General features: G+C 39.3%; 3 protein-coding genes across 6 annotated transcripts in view; 1 reads left to right on the top strand and 2 right to left on the bottom strand.

Moving 5' to 3' along the window:
- The window catches only part of LOC128875719 (protein roadkill), a 116,286-nt gene extending 96,615 nt beyond the window's left edge, over positions 1–19,671 (bottom strand). Inside the window, exons 1-2 of one of the 2 annotated variants that reach the window (XM_054121562.1) lie at positions 19,164–19,671; positions 18,676–18,731 (exon numbers count right to left, since the gene is read on the bottom strand). In XM_054121562.1, the coding sequence (XP_053977537.1) occupies positions 18,676–18,731; positions 19,164–19,190 (83 nt within the window). In that variant the 5' untranslated portion in view covers positions 19,191–19,671. Of the gene's footprint in view, positions 1–18,675; positions 18,732–19,163 lie in introns of those variants that run through there. The other variant, XM_054121563.1, reaches the window with a different exon arrangement.
- A 330-nt stretch (positions 19,672–20,001) lies between these two features.
- LOC128875718 (origin recognition complex subunit 2) lies at positions 20,002–23,436 on the bottom strand. 2 transcript variants are annotated; one of them, XM_054121555.1, is made up of 10 exons: positions 22,783–23,436; positions 22,588–22,701; positions 22,293–22,505; positions 21,962–22,215; positions 21,670–21,884; positions 21,465–21,594; positions 21,155–21,395; positions 20,843–21,076; positions 20,542–20,763; positions 20,002–20,413 (listed from the first exon to the last, which is right to left on the bottom strand). In XM_054121555.1, the coding sequence occupies exons 1-9, from the start codon at positions 22,835–22,837 to the stop codon at positions 20,564–20,566; spliced, it is 1,656 nt and encodes a 551-aa protein (XP_053977530.1). In that variant the 5' UTR covers positions 22,838–23,436; the 3' UTR covers positions 20,002–20,413; positions 20,542–20,563. The 2 variants fall into 2 exon arrangements, with proteins under 2 accessions (XP_053977530.1, XP_053977529.1); XM_054121554.1 differs by lacking the exon at positions 20,002–20,413 and having other exon boundaries at positions 20,441–20,763.
- Positions 23,437–23,614: 178 nt separating this feature from the next.
- Positions 23,615–25,093, top strand: LOC128875727 (uncharacterized). 2 transcript variants are annotated; one of them, XM_054121587.1, is made up of 5 exons: positions 23,620–23,773; positions 23,854–24,152; positions 24,224–24,337; positions 24,413–24,569; positions 24,648–25,093. In XM_054121587.1, exons 2-5 carry the CDS (start codon positions 23,895–23,897, stop codon positions 24,821–24,823), a joined length of 705 nt encoding a protein of 234 aa, XP_053977562.1. In that variant the 5' UTR covers positions 23,620–23,773; positions 23,854–23,894; the 3' UTR covers positions 24,824–25,093. The 2 variants fall into 2 exon arrangements, with proteins under 2 accessions (XP_053977561.1, XP_053977562.1); XM_054121586.1 differs by having other exon boundaries at positions 23,615–24,152.
- Positions 25,094–25,473: the final 380 nt, after the last annotated feature.

Genomic DNA, 25,473 nt, shown 5'->3' with positions numbered 1-25,473 from the left:
AATTGAATACTAAAATACTCGACGGAGAGACTTCTATAACGACGAATACCAACTCGGTACCAAATACAGCGCGATACCCTCGTCATCTCGCGGACCAAGCCAACAACAATTTACATAATTTACGATGGAACCACGATTCATAGCGCAACCATAATTCGTACCACTAGCGATGCTATAATTTACGGTCTGCTATCGACAGAATTGAATCGATAACGTCCCCATCCGCTAGACACCCCAGGAACACTCGACGCTTCCAACGTTTCCACCCAAGGACATCCTCGCATTGGAAATGTTATCTCGCGCTCGATACGGGTCCCCATCGGTCGATACACTCGCGACGAAAGCCTAACCCGATGCTTAATTATTTTATTCGCCAGCAGCTCGATCGGGAAAACGGAATAGTCTCCTTAAATTCGCATGCGCGGGACTGAACTTGCGCGATTTTCGTGGAGAGCTTTGAACGTAGAAAAAAAGGACAGCGAATAAAGAAGAGGACGGAGCTAAAACACCAGGGTACGTCGGTGAGTTTTATCGTTGCATCAGTATTGTCTCGCCGAGATATCCCGGATCGTGTTACACTACTCGGCGATCGATGGTTTCCGTGCATTTATCGTAGAGAAATTTGTGCATTTAAGGAGACATCGCTGTACTCGAACACGACGAACTCATCTCGAACCTTATCTTTTCGTTAGGTACGACCAGACGAGACGTACCGCGTGTACAACGAAGTATTCATAGGCGGCTAATGTGGAACAGAAGGAAAGCCAGAACGGCGAAACAGCCAAGGATAAGTGGAATAGCCGCGGTTGCTCCGAAACAGATACGGAGATAAACCTTCACCAGTCGCGCTGGCCACGATACCAGCAGCGGTGAATGCTTGGCAACCGCCGTTCATGAAATCGCTCTATTGTCCTGCTGTGTTGGCCGGAATCGTTACGGAAACTGCCGGGGAAAATGTGCTCCATTTTTTCGAAAATTCATAAAGCGATTAAGTCTCGAGTTTCTGTGACTTCTTCGTGGGAAAATTGTATATAGCTCATAGTTAGTTTGGTTTGGAGGACACTTGGTGGTCCTGCAGAACAAGAATTAAAATAATTAAATAATGTTTCATTCTCGTAGTAATCCTTCCATTGAACGATACTTAAAGCACCGAAGCCACCGAGTGTCTCAAAAAACGGCTGAAAATTTACAGAGATTTCTGTTTATTTGCCAAGTCCCGCTGTTCGTTGCGTGAAGTTTTTGTCTGGGTTTCCGATCGAAGAAAGTTGCCTCTACCTGGCTGTGTGGGACGGAAAGGAAAGTGTGCAACGGGGGTCCTCGAAGCTTACTGGCGATCTTTCGAGCCCTTCCTGCCATAATGGAAACTTTCTTTTCCGTCTCGTTCCATACCCAACGGACTAGGGTTAGGGCGCTTTCGATCTTCTTCTTTGTCCCGGCCGCAACAAGCAGCGCGGAGAGAGCGTCAAGGTTCTCCTCGGCACGTTCTACGAATACGTATTTTTAAAACTGTTAGACCAGCGGGGCCACGTACTCGTTTCTCAAAGCAGGGTTTATAATAACCGACCCATCAAACGTAGGCTTTCAACGGGACAAAATTAGGATAAAATAGAAACACGCGTAAAACATTGTTCAGAGAAAAATGGGGATTAAAAACGAAGACGAATTATTCTGAATGATATAAAACGACGAATGATATGATTCGAGTGTGTTCGAAGAAAACGTCGAATTTCAATTGTAGTAGTTCTAAGAAAATTCGATTATACGAGTGTAGTAGTCTCGCTCTCCCAATAAAAAATGTATATAAAATCTGCTTCGCAAGTACGTAAACGTAAGATACACTTAACGTAAATTTATAAAAAAAAGTAACACGTGGGTTCACACACCTGACGTTCCTACACAACGTTCCACGCAATTCCCGTAGTCACCAGTTCCAACTGGTTTCCTACCGTTGATCGACGCTTGTTTGTGTTCAGGCCCTTTGTCCTGCGTTCGGCGGTCGAACGCGCATCGATTCTCACATTCCATTCTCAAACGTAGACTGTACAAGAATAACGAATAATTCTGTACCGAACGATTTCTTGAATCGCTGTAAGCGACGGGAGGTCTAAAGTCAGTTCTTTCTTAACTCGGACTATAGAATGCCTCGCCAAATGGTTAATCGTTGGTTCAACGTGCAATAAGAGGGAAACGCACGCGGAACAAGCGATTGGATCACGTTGACCTCGACTGAAAGAAAAGATCCCCGATGCAATTTCAGATCGAAACATTTGCTGTACAAATTGGAATGCGCGTTACACGTAATCGCCCGCGCGTCACCGCATACCTCGATGCAATTATCGTGGAAACAAGAAAATCTTTGGAGAAAAATGCTTTGCACGACTCGGTGCGCGCTTCCACTCGGCGATTTCCATGAAAATGAACTTAAAGTCTTTGCAGAAGACTGTAACGCGTTACTTCCGTTTTTATACGCAGCGAAACGTAGAAAACGAACGCGTCAGGTCGAAACGATAGATGTTTAAACATCGAATCAAGCATTAGAATTTTTATTAAAAAAAAAAAAAGACAAAAAACCGAAAAATAACGAACAAAGTGCCAAGTATCAAAACACGCGAATTTAAACATGAAATAAAAATTGGTCCGTGTTTAAAGACCAGACGCGTACAGATCGATACGGTTATCTCGTATCGTTCGGTGTCTTCAATCCTCGACTGGACGAATTCGCCTCATTTTTCAGCTACTCGATTTAATTAAGGCTATCTGCGCCGACGCTCGTAAACCGCCGGCGATAACAGATCGTTTTGCATAAAGATAACTTAATACGGAGCGCAGCGCGATTCAAAGCGGGGAAAAAATCGTCGATCTGTGTCGCTGGCTAATTAAGAGCAATCGTTATCTTTGGTATCGCGCGTATTTGTCGACGCAGGCAAACATTTCAATGCTCGAAGGAGCATCGCCAAAATTAACAAATCCAGCCTGAATATTTCTTACCCGCCACTCGAATTATTCTTTTCAAAAGTTCTTTTGAAAAATTCTGTTGTGGAACCACGTTACGATACAGTGAAATTTCACATTATGCTTGTGAACGAAAACAAAGTAAATAAATTCGTACAAATTCGTCGTATCAAAAAGAAATTATTATAAGCGTTAACAAGAAAAAGATCCATTTAATTGTATGTACATAAACGAACCGATGCCACGCGAAAAATTAACGAATAATCTCTAAACCCACGATACAAGATGCGTTTGTACACTTTGTCCGTCTCTACACATTTGTGCTCACGTCGATCGACACAACGCGCATACAAATCCCTGCGGACCATCCCAATCTAGGCACCGGCCCCTATAAAACTATTTTCGAGTTCAGTACATGCGGCAGATCACGAAAGTGATTAGAACCGTTACCGCCAGACGAAGGAACGTTCACCGAAAATGCCCCACGAAACTGTCTGCGTGAGTGGATCGACCATACGTCGAGAACGTCGTGAAAAAACTGTAGTGTGTACGGGGAACAGGCAAGTGGCTCGGGTTCTCGTCGACTGGCACATAATGGGCGGCCTAATGCGAGGTTAAACGTGCGTGGAGTATCCTTCGTAATGTGGACATCCTTGGCATAAGCATAGAAAGCTAGAAAGCCTCGACGCGACGATGATAACCCAAATACGAGGCTTGTGTCTCGGTTATCCGACTTTATTCCAGAGAAACCTTCTCGTCGCGAATCGACAGAGGAACTCCATTTATATCGATCCAATGGAAGACAAAGTGTTCATGTAAGGTGGGTTCGTATAATAGGACTTAGGTATGGGGTCAGGTGAAAGTCTACTTATATCAACCCTATGGAAGACAATTTCTATGTACAAGTTCCATTTACAATAGCTCTGCTTGCGATAGAAGTTAGCTCTGCCTTAGGTCCACATTTCTTTCGTCTATTCGTTCAAATGACCAGAGTTCAGATGAGTGGAATTATCCACGCTTTGAGCTCCTTTAAAATGAAAATTATAACAACGTTTCCTAAACATTCTTGAAGTCTATACCTCTCGAGTAATGGAAGAAAAAAAAACGTCGAGTGAAACGACGAATAGAAGTTCGCTAAATTATTAACGACAATTTCGTTCCGATAAACCAGAGCCCTGGTGCACGGTTTCGTTCGGCTCGAAGCGTCGAGCCGTGCCAGCAAGGCGTGCGCTCGCTCCGTTTTCGGTGAAAGTGCATTTCCGTTTGCGCGTAACGCAGATACACGCTTAATGGAAAAAGCGAAGGTTTCTCCCGGCGCCCGAAGATCGACGTAAATGTAACAGAGCACCGCGATGGGGAGAAACAAATCGAACCAACCGATGCCGAGAACTGACCTCCTTTTTCCGTTCCTGAAATTTCGCGACACGTACCGGGGATCGGGACTTATCGCGATCGTTTCCAATATCTCCATTGTTCCTCGAGAAAGCAACGCGGTTGGACATGTTAAGTAGGGAAAACGAAACGATTTGGAATATTTAGAATACACGCTAACCTGATAAATGCGACTCGTGTACTTCAAATTTGTTAAAATCGTTCTATCGTTAACGGAGATTTTACTGCAATTTTTGAGGATAACTATTTTAATGGGGAATCAATCTTCTCCCTCTTGATTGCAAGGACACCTAACCCAGACCTAACCTGAATATTTCATTCCATGTTACACTATATTTTAACGGAGAATCAATTTTATTGATGAATTTTTTTGTTCTTCCTCCCTCCTAATTGCAAATATACCTAACCCAGACCTAACCTGAATATTTAATTCCATGTTAAACTATATTTTAACGGAGAATCAATTTTATTGATGAATTTTTTTGTTCTTCCTCCCTCCTAATTGCAAATATACCTAACCCAGATCTAACCCGAATATTTAATCGTGCATTATATTATATTTCACACAATTTGGGGGCGTTTCTAGTCAAGGAATGATCCACTTAGCATATTATCGATAAGAAATTTTTAAATGCTCTTGCTGCCACGCGTCACATGTTTCCCAGAGAGATCAACGTCACACATGCGTGGCGATAATCATTTTCCTACTTTATTTCGGTACGAGCAAACCAAGTACGAACTGTAGCGCGGATTATACCCTTATAGCCTATTACTCGAAATAATATATCAGTTTATTTGGGCGCAACTAAAAACGTGCGTCAATAAAATATATTTATTAAACATGCAGCAGGATTCGTACCGTACTGTTTTCGAAGTGAATATTTAAAGTGGACCAATATCGAAAAAGTTAACACGTTTCACGCGAAGGTCGACGTGCTCGCAACAGGTTATTCCATTCATCTCGATATTGACGAGAACATAATGCGAGCATAAGTCCTATAATCCGTCGTAAAAAGCGCGAGAATGGTCTCGAACCGTCGAGCATTATAAAATTCAGAGTCGTTTCAACGCGATCGTTCCTCGACGCTTCTTTTTAATACCGAAAACCACGGAGATGTTTAAGGCGAATGCGACGAGTGGATCACCTTGTATAGAGAAGGGTAACCCACTAAAAATCACGCCACTTCGATCTCTGCTGAATCGATGCTACAAAGACTGTATCGACAAATGATAAGTTGTCGTCGTTGTGTAAACACGACGTAGCTAAAGTTGCGTCGGATTAAACAACATTATTATCGTACGTAGAATTTAATTATACCGACTATCTCGAAGCACAACCTACATAGTGTACTTTTTGTAACGTTCTAGACTCTACATAGATTATTAATAGGTGATTATAAATTAAACTGAGGTGGGGGTACTGCTGGAGGGGAGAACGAGAGAGGGGAGGAAAGAAAGGGAGCGATTCGTCCTGGACCTGATAGAGTGGACTTGTCGGTAAGTCCTGTAGACGCCAGGATGATTGAAGGGCGATCGGGAATGGCTTATATACGAATGCAGGCGGAACCGAGCATGCGTGAGAAAGATACGCGCTGTGTCCTTCTACTGGTGAGAACAGGAGGTTCCACCACAAAACTAGTTACATTTCTATTGCGTAGAAATAAGAAAATAGACTTATTCTCGGTACCGAGCAAACTAATTTAATTTTTTAGCCGAATGTAGCTAATTTCTAGTTAATTTTCATCATGCAGAATCGATCGGATAGTGTTCTAAAGTCGAGACGAAACCGTGCATTATTGATGATGAGCTAACATCGCCGTTAGCCGTGATTCCTTGGCATCGAATCGATTAATCATAATCCCCCACCCTCTCTCCCCAACCGACATCCTAAGCGTCGAAACCCAAAAAAGCTTTCATCCCTCCGCCAACGTAGATTAATTTTCTCCCACGCTCGCGCTCCGGTTCTTTGTTTACAGTCATTTAGACGGAGAGATGTCGGACGCATTAACGCGGAACGTGATACAGCGGGGAATAATGCGACCGTGATGGATCGGGAATTAAACGCGCATAGTAAATTTTAATCCTCTTAGATGACGACTCGCATTCGCGCGCGAGTAAAAGTTCAGCGAAATGCAACAACGGCATCTGACATCGGGAATTCCGCGGCGAGAATAGGCGTTGTCACGTGCAGGAGTTATGGGAATAACGAGAATTCGATAAGTCAACGAACCCCGACTCCTTTAGGCGAAGAAACTAACGTCGCAAGTCGTATTCTAGGTTGCAATTGCAATTAGAATTACAGTGTGCAATTAACGAGGACCCGGTGCTATAACGAAGGTTCTGGCGTAATCGAAGGAAGAATTTTTTTTTTCAAGTTATTTCTCTACTTTCTTTGGGGAATTTTTGTTTGGTCGTAAATAATAGAAGTTACGCAGATATATCGTTCAACGAAATATCCTCCATATCGAAAATATGGAGTATTGTTCGTTATGGAATATCGAGACCATTGAATTTTGATTAGTTTTCCATGAATTTTCCTTAAAGAATTCTAACTTTTCGGGTATCGAGAGTCGAAGTTCCGTCGTCGGAAGACGATCGATTTCACCCGAGCTTCTAATCGTTCGTAAACTGTCGCAAGTGTCCCCGCGATCGTATCGCGAGTCGTGGAACACGATTTCGTGACTCAGTTTACGAGGATTGACACGACGGTTTAATACTCTCACGTTCCAGTCGGCGTTTACCACCTCGTAGAAAGCCGGTTAAACCATCTTTTTTGCAACGCGACGCCCGAGAGAGTTCACTCACTTTCCCTGGCGAGCCGAGCAAAATGCCGATCGTCGTTCGCTAGGAACCACCGATTTAATAATGACGCCGCTTGCGCAACGTCTCTGCGGTTTTTTCGATTCGCAAGAAGTGCATCGAACCGCGCCACGGTTCGCGAGACGAACGCAAACTTGCGAGGCAAGCTGGATGGGGAAAAAAGCTGATGAACCCGCGTTCGGATAATTGAAACATGATGAAACGGAGGAATGTGATATAGATGTCGACGAACTATCACGTAGACCCTTGAAAGTATATTTGACGTAGGATTTTACCGATAATGTTAACAAGATCCCTATTAGGTTTAATTTTCATTATTTTTAATGAAAATAGATTATCGGTATTTTTGAAGTATGAGTAAATACGTGTACGTGTCTTATGGATTGGAAAATATAAAAGTCTAAAAAAAGCTTATTCCCTCTTTAAGCTTATTCTCTTACAGCGGTGTGCAAAATGTAATTATTAAACTGCGCATAATTTATGGTATATAGCAATATAGAAAACATACATAAAGTATGCATAATGTATGTTGAATACATTCTGCGATAATTATAATAATATTGTTATTTCATTTTGCATGAGCGAACATGCCTTTTGGTTACGTTTATATCATACATGCACAAAATCCGCAGTCTAGCGATTACATTTGACAATAATATGTTAGAACTGACTGAATTAACGGCGACTAGTTTGAATTACATCGAAATCCTAACCGCAGCTGCGAAAATACCGTGGGTTCGACGCGGAACGACCTGGATCACTCCAATTTCCAGGAAACCCATCCCATCGCGTTTGCGAAATCACCTAACGATATTCCCAGCGACGAGGCTGGGAGCTGTGACGAGGCTCTCCTACGCTCGCGGGCGCAACATCTGTTGCTCGGGATGGCATTTCCATCGGAAACCTGACGCAACACGCCATGGACACCCTGTCTCTCGTCCTAGCGGCGATCGCACCGACGTCATTTAGACAAAAAGCGGAAGTGGCCATAGCGTCAAAATTTAAACCTGTTCACGCGTTCACTGGCACGCTAACTTTTGTGACAATTTTCATGGGGCTAAAATTTTGTTTTAAAATTGGAATAATTATTGGAAGCTACATACTCTAAGAAGACTCGTCGCAGTATTTTTTACCGTGAAATTACTTATCAGAATTCAGGAGTCAAGATGTTCGAAATTTGGAAGTCTCGATACTCGGAATATTCCAAGCTCCAAATATACGCGAAGAACGCACGGTCTTTTTACTATTTCAAGGAGCCAAAATATTTGAGATTCGAAAGTCTCGATACTCGAAACATTAGAAGCTCCTTTTCCAGGAGTCAAGATGATTAAAATTCAAAATATTCAATGCTCGAAACGTTCCAAGCTCGAAACATTCATACACATGCCATTTTTTAAACTACGCTTCTCCTCCAATCGCTACCTAGAAGATTACTATACATCCTAGGCCTGGCAGAGGACCATAAGCTTTAATTTGTGCCTTTCCTGGTGGCGAAATTCTGGAAAGGCCGCGTGCACGCGGGTTCCCCCGCAAAAGGGGAACACAAAAGATCCAAGACAGAGGGGCAGCTCTGTCAAAGGCGGGGTTCATCGTACACAAAGTGGGTAAAGGTAGGTAACCCATTTTGGGTGGCTCGGGGGAGGGAAGTGTAGTCGGCTAGCTCTCTGTCCCTGTTCGCGGCGATCCTCCCGCGTTTCTGGCCTCCCTTTATCCTAGGGTGTATCCAGCCGCACAACCACGCCGGAAGGTTGTGTGCCGTCGTTGAGTATTGAGCGGGGTGAATGCTCTTGCGCAATGCACGTACAGCAACCCCAACCTCGTCGACCTCGAGGCTCCTTCGGCCGGGTCTACCCAGGGTCCTTCGCGATTGATTAACCGAATACCGATGATGTTTCCTTCTATTAGGATGATTATCCGCGGATGGGATCGAGAATTCGAGGTGGCGGGTGAAAATGTTTGCAGAAACGAAAACGAAAAGAGGGAGGGGAGTTCGGAGGGAGAAGACCTTGGCTGAGTGACAAAGAAAGGGTCGACGAAGGGAGATGGGCGATTTTGATAAAACGTTGGGGATGGTGGGGCTGAAGGGCAAAGTGCGAGGTTCGGATGCGTGGCTACCTATGGATTATTAGTATAGTTCAATTGCGGTGACACGAAGAGGACCTCCAGGGAAAAGAGATTAAGTGGGGTTGAAAGTAACGAGGACGGAGTTGGTGGTGGCAGATGTTGATTTTGATACAATTGGTACGAGACGGTAGGCTCGTAAGGTATATACAAGCGACCCTCGACTTTCGCAAACCGAATCAACCAGACTGAATTAAAGTTTGTAACCGTGTAATTTATAATTCGTAGCAGTCGCTAAATTGTACTCTGACAAATTCACAAATATTCACGTGGCAATCAACGCGTTAATATAATAAGTCTGCCGTGGGTAAAACGCATCCCGTTGAAATATAATTCGTCGAGCTACAATTTCTCCTTGACGAAATAAAATTGATCGCGGTGTAAATCCATTACAACGTGACTCGTCGCGCGATTAACGTCCTTTTGTTAATGTTTTCGTGGAAAACACTGGTCGACTGCGCGGACCAGTTACGGAGCTAAACCCGCCAATTAAAAGTTGCAAGTACCGCCGGCAAATATTGGTAATCGAGAAGGGTTCCGAGGTACCCGAGTCTGGGACGATTACACGCAACGCGCACCACCACTGCCAGCGATTTCGTGGTAGTTTCCAAACGAGCGGGCTTGTTTGCATCGATGCGGCCGATTTCCGTTGCAGCTGACGCTCGACGACCGTTTAATGACTCGTTAGAAAAACACACGCGCGCGTACGCAGGAAAAAGAGACGATCAGTGATACGCGAAATACTTTTGCTATTTCCGGGAGTCGAGATATTCGAAATTTGGAAGAATCGTTAACTCGAAATATCCCAAGCTCAAAATGTTCAACATTCGGAACATCCCTAGCTCAAAATATTTCCGGGAGTCAAAATATTAAAAATTTGGAAGAATCGTTAACTCGAAATATCCCAAGCTCAAAATGTTCCAACGCTCGAAACATCCTTAGCTCGAAATATTTAATACTCGAAATATCCCAGGCTCAAAATATACGCGAAAAGCCGTTTTTTCACTATTTCCAGGAGTAAAAATATTCGAAACACGCAATACTCAAACCATCCCAAGCACAAAATATACCTAACACACCTTTCCTTCCAATATAACTCAACAGAAACCTCGATAGTCCCGGAAAAACTCAAAACCATAAATCACAACACTGCCTCTAGGAATCACGCGCACTTAACGCCGCCATTTTGTTCCGTGCATTTAATCCAACTTCCATTTAATCCAATGGAAGTGTTTACCTCGCTTGCCCTAAACGCAGCCCGACAAAGAGATAGTCGCGAGAATTCTTTTGTCCGGTAAAAAAGTTTTGCACGGAGTGGAAGGATTCGCGGAATTCCAAGGATCCGAAGCGCGCGCGGCCATTTCAGCTTATTACCGGGCAATCATATTCTTGCGCAAGGGATGCCTCTCACGGAGAGATCTCGCGAAATATCACGCGTGCAACGACTAGTGTAGTCGATTCGCGTAATTGAATGTCAGTAGCTAAACTGCTTCGTCGACTTTGATCGACCAACGTCGAGTATCCTCGGCGCCTATTACAGGGGCTTTTGCAATTAAAGCGAGATGGAGGGATGTGAACAAATGTATACGTATACAGAATGTTGATCTACAGATGGACAAATTTTTAGAGATTCTATTATTTATTCGTTCCAGAGTTATAACTTCTTTTTTATCACAGAAGATATGGATAAGGTTCCTTCTTTGTAAAATGTGATACTGTTTAAAATTCTTTTAGGATTGTACGAAAGGAATCTTCGCTTTGAAATCGAATTTCGTAATTTTTTATTTCGATTTTATTTTGGTTGGTAAACGCACCCCCGAAGAGATAGCGTAGTTAGACACCCTGTATATATCTCTTCTCGGATCGATTGTAAAAATAATGACGAAGGGTCGCCGCGGACGGAAGAGGGAAATGAGGGAAAAGGCGACAAATGACGAGCCATTTGAAAAGCAAAGCACGATAAGCCGTCGCGTTCCTGCTCGCCGAGGGGGAGGAACCCTTCGTATCTTCCTATCTCGAATTACCATCGAGCGGACCAAGACAAATCCCTAGCGATTTCCACCCCGGAAGATTGCACAACTTTCAGACGCATCGTTTTTCTTTTTACGGATATCGCTAACAAACAAGAACTTTAATATTCGACGGGAAATCCATCCAGGACCAAATACCGGTAGAAATAAATCCAAGTACACTGGCTTCGACCGTTATTTATTTATCTTCGAGGAAAAGTATTTTCGCTTAAAACTTTATATTATTATTTATTATTATTTTTTAAGATACACGGTTCACTTTCGAACGGAATATATTCTACATGGTTTACGTGTGCGCAGTTCCTATAGTTCGTATACTGAACCATAAGTTATAATTGATACAACTTAAATAATTTATATGCTTTATATAATTTAAATACTATATACAGTTTGTAAGTATAGTTCACGGTTCAATCGAGTTATTTCGGATGGCACCAGTTATCGACTCGTCCCGTATGTGCACATGGTCCGCTAAACGGTGCGTATCTTTCGAACGACCTTCCGTTCGAGTATTGGAAATATAGTAGGATGAAATGTTGGGGGGGGGGGGGGAGAGAGAGAGAGAAAGCGTCGACTGTGTTCAACTTGATACAGATTACAAAGGACGAAGTCGACGTTCCCCGAGCGACAGTGGAAATCCAGGAAAAGCGATTGCTGTCGGATATCGAATAAAAAAGCTAGAGAGAGGAGGCACGCTTACGAAGAAGCCATGATTCATAACTGTCGACGTTGCGATACGACGCGATCTATCGACGTTTCCTTTTTGAAAACGATACGATCACCGATAACAGCCGATAATATTCAATCGTGAATCAAACCTTTCGCGCAACCGACACTAAATTAATAGCTGCTCTGTATGTAAATAAGAGGATCAAGACTGTGTATATCGTTATCGATATAGAATTTTATATCGATTAAAAGAGTCCTTCGTGGCGATGATACGAGAATTTTTTACGTTTTGGTATCGTGACAAGCTAACCTTCAGGTTTCGTTTACAGATGACACTATCGTTCTTCTGTCTAACGTTTACCAGGGATACAGACGAAGCGAACGAGTTGCAACGACACGACTTTCACACGACCTTGGGTGTGAAAAAATATTGGGTTGTCCGGAAAGTTCGTGTCTATTTTTAAGAAAAATTCAAAGGCATATTTGCCTTTCGCAGGCAAATATATTTATTGAATGATACATGTACCATTTTGTTCCACAACTTTTCCGCCTTTTAAGGAATGTATACATGTTATTTGTTTTCAGCCATTCCGACATATTCAGACCTAAATTCAGCAAGAACAAGCAATCGCAGATATTTACTACAATCGATATTTTTATCTGAAATTACGAGACTAACCCTTCGATACATCGACGCGAAAAGACGTCCGTTCCGCGAATGGCGGAGTACCGTACAATCGAAATATATATATATATATATATTTTTTTATCGCAGTTCCGTGCGCACGGTCATCGGGTCCGCAGGAAGGCTGCAACATTTTGCCAAGCGACGATATCACGATGGCGAAGTAGAACCAAAGTAGCACTCGCCGCCAGCAGCCCTGACACGTGCAAACACCAGAAAATTATGTTACAGCCTCGAGTTGTGTGCGTAACGCTCCCCGCCGCGTGTGTGCACGTGTCGATGCGCGCGCATGTGTCCGCTGCGCGCGCATGTGTCCGTGCGCTGCGAAGCGGCTCCCCGTGCAGTGCGTGGCACGGGTCACAGAAAACCGCATCAGCCACACTGGGATGCACGTAACATGTGTGTCAATGCGACTGACAAACCGCCGCGTTGCATTATCCGCAATTATTTTCTGTAACGTAGCCTTTTTCCCTCCCTTGCTCGCCTTCACTGCAGAATTAGGCCTGTCGCCGTTTCTCCTGTCTCTCGCGAGAATCGCACCTCGATCCGAACTTCTTGGCCCCAGACGAGGCATACCGAATCAAATGCTATTCATTCGTAATTACTGTTAGAGGAGGGCAGTATACAACGCGTGCTTTTAATTAGTTTAGAAAGATATACATTTGTTACTTAAATCTAACTAAGCATCTTTATACCGATTTCTTAAAATACGATCAAACCGCAAGCATCTAACGATATCGTAGATGGCGCTAGAATTGTATCGGTCCAACAATTACGTTATGCTTTCATATTTCCTCGATGCGAAGTTTACTTTGATTTACACCCACCAGTCTTTTATAGTCTCGAATTCAACCTCGAACAAAAAAAATAGCAATCGAAACGAAAAGTGAACGCTGACGAAGAGAATATTTTACCATAAATTTCAAGCGACCTGTATCGCGTTTGTGTTAGTTTTACTCTACGGCGAAAGAGTTTATGAATGTCTCGTTAACACGTGTACACGCTATCGAGCCACGCCGAGGGATAATAAAATAAACGAAAAGTTGTAAACGTTTCGACCTTAAATTTACTTCTTCCGTATCTACATATAAAGTAATCGTTTCTTTTCCTACCAAGTCTTGGAGTCGTGTAACGATAATAAACTTTGGCTGTTTGTGACGGCACATGAAATTTTCAGCCGTTTCACGTGGCGCTATACTTCAAAAGTTAGGAGACTCCCGATCTAGAGAACTCGTTGTCCCTGGCGTGCAACACACGAAGCATGCTGGCCAGAAAATCTGGACCAGCGAAACGTTCCATCGAGAAACACGAGCGTTGAATTTTGTAAGAGCCGCGATTGAAATCGCATCGGCGAACGGCAACAATTATTAGTAGCAGACGTGCCAGACCCTTTTCTCTGCCTCTCTCCTGACTTCTCACCAACCTACGTATGACCTCGATAATAACAGTTATGAAACTTGGCCGCGACAGTGAAAGTGGCGTGTACAGGACGTTTCATAATCCGACGATGTCGCCAAAGCGACGGCGGAGCGAGGCTTCGACCGAGGAAGAGCACGAAAAGAAAGGATATTTGGTCGTTAAACAGTTTCACCAAACACGCCCAGATCGGGGGTAACCTTGTGCGAGCTAGCGTACACGAAAGAGCCAACGAAAAATGAAAGAGAAAAGAGGAGACTCTTTCATCAGTTTCTTTGAAAGTGAATTTCGCAGACGCCTGCAACCTTCGGCTCTCGCGAGGCTGAGAGTTGGGTCTTTCCGGACCCGAAGTAACGAGGACACGCGATGCTTCGATCAACGTTTGTTACAATTGTATTTTCATAAACTTTATTTTCTAAAGGATTACGATATATATATATATAAGAATGTTAGAAAAAAGATGTCCGAAATTCACGACGATCCGTACCCACTTGGCTTGTTTCGACGGACTCAGGACGGACTGAGCTTTAAGGAAAAACAGACCCTTTTCCTCGAGACTCGAAAGTGGCAATCGTTGCATTCCAACGACATTTATTTTCCCGTAGAAGATGCATCGAATTAAATGAAATGGGGTGGACAGTACAAAAGGCAACAATTACTTCACCGGCCTGTATATAACGAAGTAATTTCTGTTTCGAGAGATAAAATTCGTGGAATGGAGGGTTAATGATACAGATGGCATTTATTTCCAGCCTCTCCGTGGCTAGCTGCTAAGTATCGTCGGGCTGACGAGCGTCGAAACAATATTCTCGTTAACTCGTTTGGTATTCGAGCTCCGCCAAGGGGAAGCGTGCCCCCGTTCGAATTAACGCTCGTCAACGGAGGCTCGGGGACCCGAGGGAAGTTCGTGCTCTTCAGAAAACGCGAACGAGATGCATGAAAGTCGTAGGAGCGAGAGGCCTTCGACGGTGCACCGCGCAAAACGACAATTTCGTGGTACGTTGACAGAAAGAGCATGATTACGTGTAGAAAGGAAAGAAAAAAAAAAAAAACAGGGAAGAGGGAGCGGAATCAGCCGAATATACCGTGAACAAATTTTCGAGGGTGGTTCGTTGCACCCTCCCTCCCTCCCTCGTGGTAAAGGGTGAAATCTGCAGGAATTGCTAGGTAAAGACGACGAGATCTGGCGAAGTTGCGCATTCACCCTCGAGCACCCAGTCATCCTCTCGTCTCGGGGATATTTAATACACCGCGGCGGAGTTAGAGTTTCCACTTCCAACCGCGAACTCGGCGCGGTGAATAAACGCACGAAGCCATGAGAAATTTTCAAGGAAGGGTTGCTCTCGATTCGACCGGTTTTATCGCGCGCGCCAACGATCCTGATCGTTAGAAAGTATCGCAAAACTCCCGGGGCGCCGCCACGGCGACAAATTGAACTGTTACGGGTAAAACTCGGACCTGTCGGAGCATCGCCCGATTGTTACAGCTGATTGTTATAGTTGGTAGTTATTCAGACAAAATTTTGAAACTTTGTACTTTCGTGTACTTTTTGACTCTGAATATTCTGAAGAAATGTTTCAGCAATTTTTTGGGATTTTTCGATCCGAGATTTTTTTTCCAAAAATCCAAAGAAATTGTTTCGACGTTCGATCCGATATTTTTTGCAAATAATATTTTGTCAAAAATGCAAAAAAAAAAAAAAAAAAAATTATTTAAACATGTCTCTGTTTACGCCATTGAACTCAGCGTGACAAAAGTACATAAAATTACAAAGTCACAAAATTTCGTCTCGATAGCTACTGGTTAGCTAATGTTGGTCGCGACGGCCTCTCTTAAGGGGTAAAAACAGCCCTCGAAGTTGCGAATGACGTACCGTGACGAAAATCGTCTCGAGCTCAAAGGGTTAATCCTCTTTAGTCTTCGTTCGTCCAAGAAACCGCGCGAGAAGAATGGCGGCATTGTTCGCGAGTTGTTCGCCATTCAACGTGTTTACGAAGCGTCGTCCCAATCCGGGAAAGAGTATTGCGTACAAATTGTTTTTCAAAGAAACAGCGAGGGATGTGATCAATTGCACGTGCGAGGGGAACAATGGCGATGTTGCTAATGTTGCGACTCATTGTCTCGGCACACGTGCCACGCAGAAGGATCTACTTGGGTGGCTGGTTGGCATACACGTAAGGATCGTGTGCCTGTGGATATTCTAAACAATCTAAACGTTGGGAAGAACGAGTGTTCGACACTCGGACGAGACCGAATGTACGAGACGTTGTAAAGCTTTAAGAACGCATACGGCAACATGTGTTCGCGAAATTGTTAATTTTCCATTGGATCGTAATTCGCGTTACGTACATTCGAGGGTTAGCGTCTCGCTTTTGCGATGTAAAAATGTTAAATGTTCTCGCGTAGGCGTAACAGTCGCGATACGAAAGCGAAACGGGTCGAAAAAGGAGGAGAGGGAATATTTCAACAATGAAGCATTATTTAAACCGACGTACTCGTTTGCGCGCGATACCACACATATGGAAGGCATCGTAGTCGAGATAAAAGAGTTCCATGAGTCATAGACGTAGAATCTTGACTTGATGATCGTAAGTGATCCTTGACGCTTAACGGCTCCACGACCTCGATTTTGGTAAAATAAGCGGAAATTGGTTAAGCGTCCACAGACACGGGTTTGTGACATTGTATGCGTCAGCGAAATATCCGACAATAGGCCTCGAAGCTGAAATGATCGTTTTCTGAAGCATTCCCGTGCGAATTCAGGTCCGATTATATCGCAGACAATTTCCAACATCGTTTTTAGAAATAATCGAAATACTTCCGTACGTTTAAATCGTACGAATAAGAACCACTATAATTAGAGAACACTTCCTCTCAAACATTCCTGTTAAATATTAAGGCACTGAAATCATTTTAACCTCACAAATTGTGATTGGTCGGTTTTCATAATTAATCGCAGATCGATTGAAACGTACGAGTTGAAGCGTGACCAATTTAAATCCGATAATTCTAACATCGTTATTCGTGTCGTAAATGTCGTTTAACGTCTATCGTGGAAGAATTAATTGTAAGTTTGTACGAGAGTAAAAGGTAATGATCGTCGAAGAAATGAACAGACCACTCTGTGAGATTGGTTTGCATGTAGAAAGTGAAATCTCTCTGCGTAAATGTCGTTACACGATATTAGTCGAGAAACGATGGAAAAATAAAGAGGAGTCAACAAAGTCAATAATACAATTTTATACATTGATATTAACATATAGCGTTGTGAAATAATAATATCCATCGTTTTCAGCAGAACGAAATGGTAATCGTATTGAATATTTGATTGAATATTCGCGATGGGTAGCTGTCGCTCAATTGAATTGCGTAGTAATTCGATTTAACATGGCTGCCATTTGAACTAGACCCGTAATTTATTAAATATTATTCAGAACGTTCGGAATGCTCGTTAAACAGCAAAAGAATGCTAAATGATGATTTTTTTTCTTAAACTAGCACAGAGAATTCCGATAATTATATATAGATAATTCCGATAATTATGACTATATGTGACAATAGTCAATAGCACATGTCATCCATTATTAACCTTAACGGGTTAAACGACTAAGTCTCGCGTCTCAATGACACGTACAAAAAAAAAGCGTCAATTTATTTTCCAACACAACGATAACTTCGAAACTATCGGATGTAGTATTTACGTAATTTAGTTCTGAACGTGGTAGAACGCGATTGTACGTATGTACATTATCTCAACTTGGTTTGCAAATAATTCTTTGAATGTCACGTCGTACTTACATAGCGATGTACTGGCATTTCTGAGACTATTCATCGATGGAACTTCTATTTCGACGCAGTTTCATTTAGAACAAGAATCACCACAAAACGTTAACTAAAATTCGTACTTTTAAAGAAATACTACAAACTACTCAAACAGACTCGAAAACTGAATATCGCAAGGACGCCCTCTAGCGAACAAAATGACTACTGATCCTAAACCATTGCAAAATGGAGTCTGTCGATAAAGACAGTTGCTGTACTTTTCCTTACGAGAGAAAATACAAAATTTTATTCGATATTTAATGAAGTACTGTTGCAAAATATTTTTATCATTATTGATCCTGAATTATGAATTACCAAATTTGGTATTGTATTGTCGTAAAAATAAACCTATATAAATTCAAAGAAAATTTTTATCATAGTAATAAAATAGTTAATTGAAATATGAAAAATGATTAAAAAATAACAACACTGCCTTTGATTGTGGTGAAACAAAGATTATAAAACAATTTGATGAGAACACGACCATATTTAATTCTTCGCGTTCTACTTTGAAAAGGCATTCAATTTTAAAATACTACCACTGAGCTATAACTTTGCAATAATATCTTTAGTAACTGCAATGCATTAAGAAAATAAATGTTTAATCACAGTGTATGTTAGTTTATAGAAAAATGCAATTTATAAAATCAAATATCAACATCGGAAAGAATTCATTGTTGTGGGAAACAATGCTTCATATTGTATGATGTATCAATGTCAATATTAAGATAGCTTATCACAAAATTAAATATATATTAACTGACTCACCGAAAGAAGTGTGCAAAAGTAACAACCGCTCTACCACAGATGTACTCATAGATTACCTATAACAAAAAAGTGTTATCTATAACTAGATCAATTCAAATCTCAACTTTTATTTTATAAATGTTACGTATGTACTATATTTGCATTTGAGAACTTAAACAATAAAAATATCGGAAAAAATAAGAACAAAAGATAAATGAATATTAATATATTATAAAACAGAAATGAGAGTCAATAAAATTATATCCTTTCATAAATTTACCTATACTAAAATATATTTAAAGTGTCTGATAGTGAAAAAGAACTAATTGACACTGTTAATGACAAAAAAAGAAAGATCTACAGAAATTCACAACTGTAACTCACTAAAAGCCAAGAGAATATTTTATTCATTGTGTGTACTGTACTATACTGTATTGTCAAAGCTGTACGCAAATGATTTAATATCTAGTCGGCTAAAGCGATTATGTGCTCAATCATTGTATACTTGCCAAAGTCAAGGTCGTCCAACTTGCCATTGTAAGGTCAAGTCATCATGTTTACAATGTCAAATCGGAATTGTAATTGACGCGACGATCCACACACGCACATGTTCGCGCACAAACATATCCAACGAGCTAACAACAGTGTTCGTAGCTAAAAAAAGGCAGAGCATCCCAGCGTAACTATGTAACCCCGTTATAAAAATTCGACCACGAAAAAGTTAGGTTAGCGTTTGAACGTAATCGAATAACAAGCCGGTAACTGCACACCACGTTTCTACGATCGTATTTCTAATGTGTTCACAATATTTCACGCGGTATCGACAGTTATTCAGTTTTATCTCGATACGAGACTACATGTAATAGCAATTTTTAGAAATATAATTACCTATCGAATCATAGAATAATAGCGTTAATAACGAGCTTTCGTTCATTTAACCTTAGCCTGCGCGTAATTTCGTTTACGACCTAACGTCTCTGGCATCTTGTTGTTATTACCGTGTTTTATTCACTAACCGGCTATTGTGTCATAATCACACGCAAAAAATAATTCACAATGTTACCGTTGGCGCTTCACTTCTGCGTGGTACTTAGGAGTTGTTTCTTACCCATTTAGAAATTAGACACCAATCAAGTCTTCATCCTTTTCGTACAAAGATCTTGGTTGGCACTGGAGCTAGTGACTTTCTCTTAGATGGCCAAGAATTATTTTAATCTGATATACTGTCGCTTCTTGATATAAATTCTACAAAACGCTGCGTTTGTTCTGCATGTTGATTACTACTTTATTACAAAATAGGATACTGTATTAGTACAGTACTCTACTTCAATATTAGGTAAATTTATATTTGCATTAAATAAGTAAAAATACAACTGTTCGATCGAAATAAGTAATTAATCAACTTATTCTCCAAGTTGAAAATATGCCTATAAATGTACAAAATGTTACGGAAATACGTCGAGTCGTTCTGGCTTTATGACGAAATAATGAAAATATATGTTTGGACTTTGGTATTAATAGATAGAGAGAAATATCCAAAATTGAGAGAAAACAAAACAAAATTATAACAATACACATCTCTACAAATTAATTTATTCGTATAGATGAGACTAAAATGCGCCAAGGTGATTCAGCTTCCTACTTGAGAAAATTGACTTTGAATACTGCCGAATCTGCGCACACTCCAAAATGGCGACTCTGAGATAGGCTCAGGGCCGCCACGTAATTTACCGTGCCCAGTGCAAAATAAATGCACGTTCTAAAATTATATTAAAATTAATTATTTTCGTAAACAAATTTTATTTTTCTTGCAAAGTATTGTATAAATTACATATTTTAAAAAAATAAATATTATGGTATGTTGAGATTCATGTAACGATACTTTACCTTATCTTAATATATACAACTATCACGGCTCGTGCTCTTCGAGAAATTGTTTCAAAAGTCCATTGGTTAAAGGAATTACAAGATGTTCCACGCTATCGATGTTACGTTTTACCTTCACTAATTTGTGATCGATAAATTCAGTCAATTGTGCTCTCAATGCTAAATCTGAACTTACAAGAAATCCTTCGCGTGCGGCTCGATAAAGATCTTTGAATGCCATTCCTAATAATAAAAATAAAAGTTAGTGATTTTAAGACCTCTACAATTTTATCATTACGAAATATTTAACATAGAATATTACCAGTAAAATTAGCATTGCTGCTGTTGCTAAGTTGATATTTTGCAAGAAGTATGTAGACTGACTTAGCATTCGAAGTTAAAGAAAGGAAAACGTTATGAAGAGATGACAAAGCAAGTGCACCACTTTGTTGCACTAAGAGCGAACTTTCGTAAGATGTTTCTTCTTGGTAAGACAAAAATGTGGTTGTGTCCCACCAAAAGAAATTATATTTTGAACGTTTTATGTGATCCCATACTGTAAATCCAGAAATATGTAAAAACATGATTGAAAATAAAGCGAAATAAAAGTAGTATAAAAAGCAATTAAACATACACAACGGTGTATTGACATGATCGACTGACGCCAAGACACAAACATTTGGTATGCTTGCAAGACAAGAGAGTATATCTTGAGCTTTATTTGATCGTAACATTATACCATCTATGTTATGTATTAATAGGTACAGCCTATCTTTCGGATTTTTCTTCATTTTTCTTTCTATAAGATCTATACATTCGCTCGTATTAGCGGGACAACTTAACTCCAATAAATCATTAATTATACCATTCAATATCTGAAATACATTGTGAAATCTAAAGTAATTGTATTGTTTGAATTCTTCACTTCTATTTGTATCACTTACATCTTTCACAGTCAGACTGGGAAAGAATCCATTCACTATTAATGATGGATGATAAGATATACCTTTATGGAAATTATTAATTAAACATCTTTTCGATCCTAAACCATATAGCAATACTGTATACCCTTGTCTAAAATAAAACAGAATATTATATTATGTATTGAAAACAACCATTTTCGATACCTTACTTGTTCTTAATACTTACTCCATGATAAAGTACCACATAGGAAATAATGTAGTATAGCTTTCAGTTAACGAGTAAATATTTTTCTTATGTTGCATAGATACATCATTTTGACTTGCTAATAATTCTTCTAGCTTTTTCTTTGTTAACCGAGAATTATGTAGGCGCTCTAACGTTCGATCGGATGTAATTACTTTTTCTGATTGAGTTTCGAAATATTCATCACTTTTTATATGCTGTGAAAACAAAGTATAAACTATCATTATGTCCAATTTATTTAGTTAAATTATATCAATATTTAGGATCTACTTACAAAATCTTTATGAATAACTGCAGGCTTATTTTTGCTACATGTTCTTTTCGGTGTGCTCAATAAATTTGAGTGAAACATAAATTTCTGTTTTGCACCTTTTGGTTTAATTTCATCATTACTATTATCAGAACTCAGGCTTCCACTATTCTCATCATCTGTATCCTCATCAGATGGTACAAAATCGCTAGGCTCAGAAACGCTTTCACTTTCGCTAGAAGTTAGGTCAGGCATATATCTTCTTCGAGTAACTGGAGCTGATATTTAAAAATATGAAAATTAATACAAAAGACCAAAATATTTTTTATTCTAATAAATAAAGAAGAAACTATACCTTTTGCATGAGAATTTTTATTATTTGTTTTTAATGATCCCCTTGTATCCTCATTTAGCCTTTCAAGAGAAACTATTGGTATAAGTTCTTTTCCTTTTTTTGAAGTAACTGGTGTACGACATAAATTTGCCTTTTCCGACATAGCATTTTTTTTACTAGGAGTTTGGAATCCATATAATGTTGCACCACTGACATCATTGCTGGAAAACAATTCTAAACAAATAATGCCTGATTTAATATCGAAAAACTATAATAATTTGTAATTGTTAAATAAAACATATCCTTGAAAAATTACCAACTGGTTTTTGTGCAATCTCTTCAATATTTTCTAATTCTTCTTTCGTTATAAGCGTCTGGAGGGTAGGTTCATTCCCTTCATCTAACTCCGTATATTTTTTATGTTTCCCTTCTACAATATGGAACGAACAATTCAGAAATTAATTAATTATTTGATATTATTATGTTTTTCAATGCGTCGTTAGATCGTTACCTTTAATGCGAATTTGTATTCGAGTAGATCGTCGCAAGTTCTCGGTAGCGGACATATTATAAATATTTAGAAAACAATGCAACGAAAATCCAAAATAAAGTAGGCGCTTTTAGTTGCATATAATCAACAAGTATGTTAAAGTCAGGCGTTGAATGTTGTGTGTAAACACTATTTTATGCCAAAACTACGATGTTACAACCGGTCACAACTACTGATGCTAAATGTCATGTGATACCATGTAAATCGACGGTTTTCGAACTGTTTACAAAGAGCCCCTTAAAAAAGAGACAATTGCAATCATGAATGTATATCTATACAGATATTTCCCAATGATAAGAAGAAATTGAAATTTAATAAACTTAATGATGCAAGATAAATGTAAATAGAAGTTATTCACAATTTTCTAGATTGTAAATTTTCGCGCCTTTTTAGATTACATGGCGTCCCCTGTAGAAGTCATGCATTCTACTTTAGAAAACACTAGTATAAACAATTAATATTTTATAATTACATTAAAGTATCGATAGTAATTCCAAATCATTTGATGAAAAAATTTTAGTTACTTCATCAATGTAAAAAAGACGTATAAACGATTGCAATGAAACTAATAAATCTAAAATTACTATATCACATGTTTATTTAAAAACTTCCATTAAATGTATGAATTTTAATTAATAAATTCATTTTTTGAATCCGATAATAGGAAACTTCGTGATACCATATGGTAATTGTAAACCAGTCTTCATTTTCGTATAAATGGTAAAATCATGTAGTAGTTGATTCCGATCTACATTCGTTTTAGTGCATGGCGTTGTTATTATCGTCAAAAACTTTTAGAATAATATCTAGTGTACACTGTAATTTTTGTATCGTGCATGCTTATATGATTATTTAGTTGACGTTAATGCTGAAATATTCAAGAAATGAAGAAACCGCATACTATGCATTATTAATGCTTTATCGAACTTCGTTTGATGAATTTAAAGATAAGGTATCATTTTAAAGGGCAGTAGATAGCAGGAAACGTAACTTCATAGGTTTGTTTACGCATAATGACTGACTTGGATGCAGATGATTGTTTAACGAAATTGAATACTCAACTGAATAAATCTATGGTTCTGATGGATACATCGGTAGAAAATGATGTACAGCCAAAAAGTAACAGATCCATAAAAATTAATACAAAAGTTCAGCCTGGCAATGCTTTCAATGTTTCTCCCGTGTCTAGAAAAAGTATTTTGAAAAGAACTGATTCTAAAAATAATGAAAAACAAAATAGAGTAGGAACAGAAAATACAGAAAATAACAAGGAAACAATTAATCATGATAGAACGTCGACAAATACATCAACTGTTCCTAGACCACATACTGTAAGCAAAACTCAATTTATAAAATTTTGATTATTGTTTTTCACATAGTCATTGCATTCATTTTATTTTAGATTGATGACCTGATACAAGCAGAAAATTTAATTCCAGAAACAACAGATTCTACATTTAGTTTGGATGATATATTGGATAACGAAGATGTGTGGATAATGGACATTCCTAGCACAGTGAGTCAAATGTCCTTAAATATTTAAAATATAACCAAAGTTACACGGTAAATGTAAATTTTATATATCTTGTAGATAGATCCACAGGAACTCAAAGGTCAAACATTAGTGTTTGGAGATAAAACAAAATTTAAAATTAAAGAAGAACGTTATTATGCAGTGAATCACAATGTTAAATGTAATATAACTTGTGTACTTAACACTGGCAAGATGAAATCACGATATAAAACCAGTAATTTCTTTTTTTTCTTCAATTAAAAATATGCTCAATGAGTTTCACTAGTAGTATAATATTTCTTTGTTTGCATAGTTAACGTGAAGCCAGCAGGTACAATTACAGTTAGGCGGAAGCTTTCAGGTATTTCAAAGACTAAGCCAATGCAAATAGAAGATTCAAGTGTACCGTTTCCTACAAACTTGAAAACTCGTCATCCCTTATTCGGTGTAAGTTACGAAGGTAAAGTTCGAAAGTGTGCAATAAAGTAACTTACTTTAACAAAAAAATGGTAATAGCCAAGAACAATATTGTATACTATACTGTGTTTCAAAATTATGTACCATAGATAAATTGTATATTATACTATTCATAAAGGCGTGCATGCTCATCTTTTTTACGAAAGGTTAAATATCATTAACATTAAACATATTCCACGAATAAATTACGTTCGGTGTGTTATTTTAATTTGGATTTTACAAATGAAAAGTAAGATGTACGACCAGATTCATACATTTATAAAATAAAATACGATAACATGATTTTAAATACCATTGAAACTGGAAAAGATGTTATATCCTGTGCCAACAATAGATATTGTAATTATTCCTACTAATTATGTATATATATTCATTCTTTGGCTAATTTATTTAAATAGTTTCAACAGAATCTATTTGAGAAGGTAAATTCTTTGAAACAAATAAAAGATTAAAGATGGTTTGCTTTTTAATTAGAAAAGAAATTTGCCCTCTGAAGTAAATATTTGAATATGAAATACTTGGAATATTCCTAGCACTAGTTTTAATCGACACTAGAGATATTTATCTTTAACTATTGGCAGCACTGCCAGATCGGTTACCGATTATTTCCGGATACGCGGTAAATATGAAATCGAGAAAATCGTGAACACAGAAATTCGTAG

The sequence above is a fragment of the Hylaeus volcanicus genome, chromosome 4, assembly GCF_026283585.1.
Source record: "Hylaeus volcanicus isolate JK05 chromosome 4, UHH_iyHylVolc1.0_haploid, whole genome shotgun sequence".
Classification (NCBI taxonomy): domain Eukaryota; kingdom Metazoa; phylum Arthropoda; class Insecta; order Hymenoptera; family Colletidae; genus Hylaeus; species Hylaeus volcanicus.
Note: the sequence above shows the minus strand (reverse complement) of the source record. Positions and strands in the feature narration are given on the sequence as shown.